Raw genomic sequence first — 7007 nt, 5'->3', positions numbered from 1 at the left:
GGGCAAAGGAAGGGATCTGAGACAGTTAGGAAACGTGAGAGTTGAAATCCAAAAGACCTGGAGGGCCAAAGTTTGCCCATGCCTGTTGTAGAGGGTGCTGGATGAATATTTAGGTGCGAAAACATGTTTTTTTTAATCATTAGTGGGACAGGTAATGCAGAGTATGTGATAATTTTGGCAAGATGTGGGCAGGCAGTACACCCCTATCACTTTCCATAGTTCCTTTCCCCGTCATAGAGAAGCAAATACTGGTTTCTTTCACTCCCCAATCTCATTTTTTAAATAATATTTTCATTCTATGGGTGTTGGGGGCAATAAAGTTGACCTTGATCTGCCTTAAAGTGGGGGACATTGCTGATCCCCCACTTTAAGGCAAAATATACTTATGTTTTGTTAGTAGGATATGGTTAATTTTTGAAATGCTTGTTCCACACAAGCTGCTTTTACTTGGCATCTGAAACTCATGAAGCTACTCTGGGTCTTTACAATAACTTTAATAATCTCCAAAATTGAGTATAATTACATTATAGTAAATGGAATAAGAGAAAATGGAAAGTCATACACTATCATTTTATTTCAGAACCGAACAGGTATAAAGTCCACTATGCTATCTAAACTATATTTGCCTTGCAAAAGAATTGGGTGAACAGTAGCAGATGGAGCCTGAACTGACTGTTCTGGCTGCTTCAGTGATAAAGAGAATTCAATATTGCTATGGCTAGTTGATTTACATTTACATGACTGGAAAAAAGAACATCACAAATCATCACTAACGACTAATCACAAAGAAATCAATAATAGAAACCACAGTCAAATGTGAAGCCTCAGAAGTTGGTAAAGTTAATATTTTGGACTACAAGATTCAGAAGCCAATGCCATCTTGGCAATGGCTAGGAATTTTGGGAGTTGCAATACAATAATGACAACAACAACAACAACAACAACAACTTTATTTTTGTATCCCACCTTCATCTTTCTGGAGAAACTCGGGGCGGTTTACATGAGGACATGCCTGTTCAACAGAGTAAAAATATAGCACACTAAAATTTATAAAACAATGTCATAAAACCATATAAACAATCACAGTATAACATAGTATAAAAAAACCATCGATCAAACCACCAATGGCCTGAGTAGTAAACAGTTCCTGAGCTTGGATGGGCTGGTTGGTACAAGTCAGTTGCAAGGGCTGATGGGTAAATTGCAGAGCCAGATGACAAGATATGAAGTAGAGCACTATATCTCTGGTTAGGGAACAGAGTTTCTTAGTAAACTGCAAGGAACTAGATTTTGGGTCATGGTTGGGGGCAAATTTATCAGGGGGACTGTCTAATCAAAAGCGCACTGGAACATTCACGTTTTTAGATCTTTCCAAAAGGTGGACAGGGTGGGTGGCAGTCTAATCTCTTTGGGAAGAGAGTGCCAGAGCCAGGGGGCCACCACTGAGAAGGCCCTTTCTCTGGTCCCCACCAACAGTGCTTGTGATGGAGGTGTGAGCGAGAGGAGAGCCTCCTCAGAAGATCATAGAGTTCGTGCAGGTTCGTAGGGGGAAATGCGGTTGCAAAGATAGGCAGGTCCTGAACCGTTTAGGGCCTTATAGGTAATAACCTACACCTTGAATTGAGACCAGAAACTTTTGTTGTTTATTCATTCAGTCTCTTCCAGTTCTTTGTGACCTCATGGACCAGCCCACGCCAGAGCTCCCTGTCGGCCGTAGTCACTCCCAGTTCCTTCAAGGTCAAGTCAGTCACTTCAAGGATACCATCCATCCATCTTCCCCTTGGTCAGCCCCTCTTCCTTTTTCCTTCCTTTCCCCCCAGCATCGTTGTCTTCTCTAAGCTTTCCCATCTTCTCATTATGTGGCCAAAGTACTTCATCTTTGCCGCTAATATCCTTTCCTCCAGTGAGCACTGGGCATTATTTCCTGTAACCGGAAACTTATTGTTTCCTAAATGCATACTCTAGTTAGATTTCCAGGAAGCCTTGAACACTCTGTATCACTTATTGGCCAGGGTAAATATGAATTTTCAATCAATTTAACTGGAACAAGCCAAAACACCCCCGAGTTTTCCTTGCCTAAGTAAACCCTACAAAATCAATGAGGTCTTCATCAGTTTATACGTGATTTGAAGGGGCAAACACGCTTACACATCATACATTGAAAAAGGGATATCCTTTTTAACAGTTTCTTTGTATTCTCTTACCAGAGGCTGAACTACACGACTGATCAGTCTGAATGACTTAACTAATAGCATTGTTCTCAGCAGAAGCCAGCTTTACAGACTCCTTGAAGACAAAATAAAAACAGAATCCATCTAGAAAGCAGTTGAGGTTAGCACAGGTCAGGGTTACCTGAAGAAATGTGAGAATGGCTTCATGAGGATCATTTAGAATACAATTCATCACAAGATAGTACAATACCAGAGCCAGGTGATAAGGAACAAAGCAGATTAGGAATATAATGAGATTTGCAACAATTATTTTCAGCGACTTGCTTTTGATTGTGAAAGGACTGTCTGACTTTTGGCTCCTCCGTAGACATACAATGATCTGAACTGAACAAAAGATCACAGTGATTGTGCTGCTTAGTAAGACTGTCTCCAAAACGACGAGCAAGATTACATTTTCCCAAGTAGCTTCAGAAAAGCCATGGAAACAAACTGGGGGAGTATCCTTGTTATGGAATTGGAAGGTACATGCTGTCCCAGCCCAGACTCCTGCTGAAATAATCACACAAGTTATAGCAGCTTTTCTGGGAGATCTCAGGATCACTGCTGCAAATGGGTGCAGGATAGCAATGTATCTATCCACACATATGCACACGGAGATGAGGATACTCCCATACATATTCACAAAGTATAGGCTTTCCAGGAATGAACAAAAGGTTTGCCCAAGATCCCACTTTCTACTATCATAGGAAATTATCCTAAAGGGAATGGCAAAGAGTACAAAGAGATCTAAAACCATAAGTGACACCATGTAGATTACAGGCTCTGTTAACTTTCTGATCTTTCGTAAAGCGAACCATATCGCCATTCCATTAAACAGAACTCCAAGGATAAATGTAGGAATGTATACAATTGTCTGGAAAAGTTCCATGGAAGGTAGAATGGGAAGCTTTATTAGTCTCTCTCTTCTTTGGGAGCAGTTGACTCCAGAATTGTTTGTCTCCATCTGTTCAGAATTCTTTTAAAACTGGAAAAAAAGACTGTTCATAATTAGTTCATAAGGTACTGAAAACAAAAATTATTTCAGTTACATTTTAGAAATGCAATTTGTCTAATTCAAATTCTCAAAATTCTCAACCCATCTTCTGAAATTTGGTATTACACTGAAATTCAACATTTTTTGTACCCTATTGCCACATCATATTTTAAAACAAAACAAAACAAAAACACACCCAGCAACAGGTAGTGGCGCTCATCTCTATTTCTAAACCGAAGAGCTGGTGTTGTCCATAGACACCTCCAAGGTCTTGTGGCCAGCATGACTGCATGAAGTACTGTTACCTTACCACAGAAGCGGTACCTATTGATCTACTCACATTAACATGTTTTCGAACTTCAAAATATAAAATATATAGACATTAAAATAGACAACCAATACAATAAATTACTAAAATAATTATTCAAATTAGCACCACACAGATCACTCCATAAATAAAAATGCAGACACAAATGATTGCCAAAATAGCACACAATTACTTCTAGAAGTGGCATATAGCAAAGAAAACCTCTTAAATCTTTTCCCATGTATGCACATTGGCTAAAAATGTCTGAAAAGAGAAATCATACGATTTTACAGAAATTAGTCACTACCTTTGTCATCTATTCTTCCAAGATGTTTACATCTGAATACTGCCACAGGGCCATTTTTGTGGCTTTCAGGATCATCAAGAGTCAACTATTGACAAGGACAATGCTGCACCTTGTTCTGTGGTTAAAGTCCAAAATGTCTTCTTGCAAGAATGGATCTATCCTCTTTGCTATGAACTTTAAAACATACTGTATGTACTCATAAGTCTAGACATTTTAGTAAAAAAAGACCAAAAATACTAATGCAAACACTACATCTTAACTCTTACCAAAAGGGAACCACCACCATTTCAAAATAAACCAGTGAAAGACGAAAGCATAATTAATCATGGAAGAACCAAAAAGAAGGACCAACACCTCTATTCTCTCTGCTAATAACAATTTAATTATGATTACTATTTCCTGTTGGCTCATATAATACCTCGGGATCGGTCAGATCTGGAATAAATGCTATTTGTAGCTACTGGAATTTTCTTCTTTTTGCAGTCACTGGTACTATTCCCCATTTTATTGTGTGGAGTTTAAACTTTGTATAATAGTTGGGGCACTTGGAAAAGTAAAAACAAAAGGGTAGAATTTCAAAACTTGTTTAGTTCTAGCCTAAGGACCCTTGTAAAAGCATAGATAAGCCCCATTACAACTGTGGTTTTGAATGTAGCCTTATCACACCTGCATGTATTCATTTTAATAAAATGTGTGGTACACCTAAGGAGAGCCGAGTACAATAAAAGCAGTAGATCATTTCTGATCCTGGAAGCTAAACATGGTCAGGTTCGGACCTTAGCAAACCAACAATGAAAACCAGTTGTTGTAGGCTCTATGTCAGAGGAAAGAAATGGCAAATCCACCTCTGAGTATTCTGTGCTTATAGCACCCTATGAAATTTGGAAGGTTGCTATAAGCTGACAGAATTGAAGGCACATACTCCTAAATACTTAACGAAACACAGCATTACAACCAGTGCTCCTGATCTAAATGTTTAAACAGTATTCATAGTAAGCCAATATACACATTAAAAGTGGAAAATATGTAAAATATAGTAACTAGTTGAAATCATTATCTCTTACCTCAAAATTGTTCTCCATAGAAACAGTCCATGTTCTTGTACAGTATGTAGAGAATCAACAGTAGGTCCTTCTTTATAAAGCCCTTGGTACTTCTGCTAGAGCAGGTTAAACATTGCGTCTGTCGTGCAAACACTAACACCCTCTGATTAATCAAGTTGTGCACCTTTTAATTAACTCTGTGCCCTTATTTGCAAGAAGCTGCTGCTCTGCTCTAGTTAATATTCTCCACATTTGACATCATATCCTAATCAATATTTTCATATGATTGAGTTCTCTGCACCAGTCCCGCCCCCTTACACAATGTGGTATACCTGGTCTTGAAACGGAGATGCAATATTTAGTGTGATGTACTTACTTCATTATCAAAGTGTGTGACAAGCTTGAACTTGGGAAAGATGCTTTTTAAAAAAACCTGAGAACTTTGCTGTAGCAATCCAACATGTAACCTGACAATGATATATTGCAGAAGCCTGGAAAAGTTCTGCATAAGGTTTGTGGCAAATAATTTGAAGAACTATTGGGGAAGTTGTGGCATGCAATTCCTCTTTTCACATCAGAACAGAGTAGGTGCTCAACTGTGCTTTTTATGTCCCAGTGATCTGTTCAGCAACAGTCATTTGAGCTCCAATGCTTTTCATTTTTTCTCTCCCCTTGATATGTGTTGCTATTGTAGGAATGCTTTAATTCTGTTCTTTCTCTCCATATGGATTATTTGCTGAGCAAAATCTACATTGCACACTGATGCCAACAATCATCTGTAATATTTGTGCCCTCCATGAAGATACTGTTGCAGAAATAATTGTGAACTTTACTTCTGAATGGGAAACCAACCAACTTGAGGATGTAACACGAGCACTTGCTTGTCCGATTTTGTTGGATTTATTTCAATTGGTGAAACTCGAGGATGTGGACAAGATACTTGAAGAGGTGAGAGCGACCACATGCATCTGAGACCCCTGCCTATCCTGGCTGATAAAGGAAGCCAGAGGGGGTTTGGCAGAGTGGGTTAAGGTGGTGGTTAATCCCTCCCTGTGGGAAGGCAACATTCCAGCCAGTTTAAAACAAGCTGTAATAAAACTGCTGTTGAAAAAACCATCACTGCACCCCACTCAATTCGTCATCGGCCAGTTTCCAATCTCCCCTTTTTGGGCAAAGTCCTGGAACGTGTGGTGCCTCTTAACTCCAGGTATTCTTGGAAGACATGGATTATCTGGACCCGGCTTTACGTCGGGACATGGACGGTGGTTGGGCATCTGGACAACATAGCCAGTCCAGCGGAGTTGATGGTGGAGGATCATCGCTTCAATGCTGTTTCTTCCAGCACACTGACATTTGTCTGCCTGTCTTCCCAAGAGATTTGTAGGATTTTTCGGAGGCAGCGCTGATGGAATCGTTCCAGGAGTTGCATGTGAAGTCTGTAGACTGTCCATGTCTCACAGGCATATAGCAGGGTTGGGAGGACAATAGCTTTATAAACAAGCACCTTGGTATCCCTACGGATGTCCTGGTCCTCAAACACTCTGCTTCATTCGGAAAAATGCTGCACTGATTATAGTTTTTAATTTATTTTATATGCTTTTTATTATATAATATTAAATGTTTTTAATTGATATGTACGTATGTAAATTATGGCATCTAATCTTTGCTGGTATGTGTGTTGCCCTGTGCTGCCTTCAGGCTGAAAAGAGAGGAATAAAAATGCTACAAATAAATAAGTAAATAAATGTTTACTTATGAAACACCCTTCTTTTATAGGGAAGTGGTATAGACTCATCTTTTCCTCTGAAGGTATAAGAGGGTCATGCTATGACAAAATCAAATAAATATATTCTGAATATTCACGAAGAAAAGAAGTATCAACATGTAAAATATGTAAAAATATTTCCAATTAGTATAATGGACAAATTTTAATTGATACTTGTGTGTATATGTATATATATAGAGAGAGAGAATTCAGCTTTTTTTCCTATGTGAAAAAGGTCCTTACTCATCAGGATCTGCATAGTATTATGTTCCTGGATAGTTAAAATACACCATCTTGTGGCCAGTAAGCATTTTACTTTATGAAGCCATAATAAATAGCAACAAAAGTTTATTTCGAATTTTACTGGAATATCTGATGAGT

The 7007-nt window shown here is 38.7% G+C and overlaps 1 protein-coding gene across 1 annotated transcript; it reads right to left on the bottom strand.

Annotated features, from left to right (window-relative positions):
• Positions 1-1087: 1087 nt before the first annotated feature.
• Positions 1088-5097, bottom strand: LOC132769862 (G-protein coupled receptor 55-like). Its single transcript, XM_060766791.2, has 2 exons — positions 4883-5097; positions 1088-3195 (listed from the first exon to the last, which is right to left on the bottom strand). Exon 2 carries the CDS (start codon positions 3172-3174, stop codon positions 2242-2244), a length of 933 nt encoding a protein of 310 aa, XP_060622774.2. The 5' UTR covers positions 3175-3195; positions 4883-5097; the 3' UTR covers positions 1088-2241.
• Positions 5098-7007: the final 1910 nt, after the last annotated feature.

The sequence above is a fragment of the Anolis sagrei genome, chromosome 3, assembly GCF_037176765.1.
Source record: "Anolis sagrei isolate rAnoSag1 chromosome 3, rAnoSag1.mat, whole genome shotgun sequence".
In the NCBI taxonomy this organism is placed as follows: Eukaryota; Metazoa; Chordata; class Lepidosauria; order Squamata; family Dactyloidae; genus Anolis; species Anolis sagrei.
The sequence above is the reverse complement of the archived record's forward strand: the minus strand, read 5'-3'. Positions and strand labels throughout refer to the sequence as shown.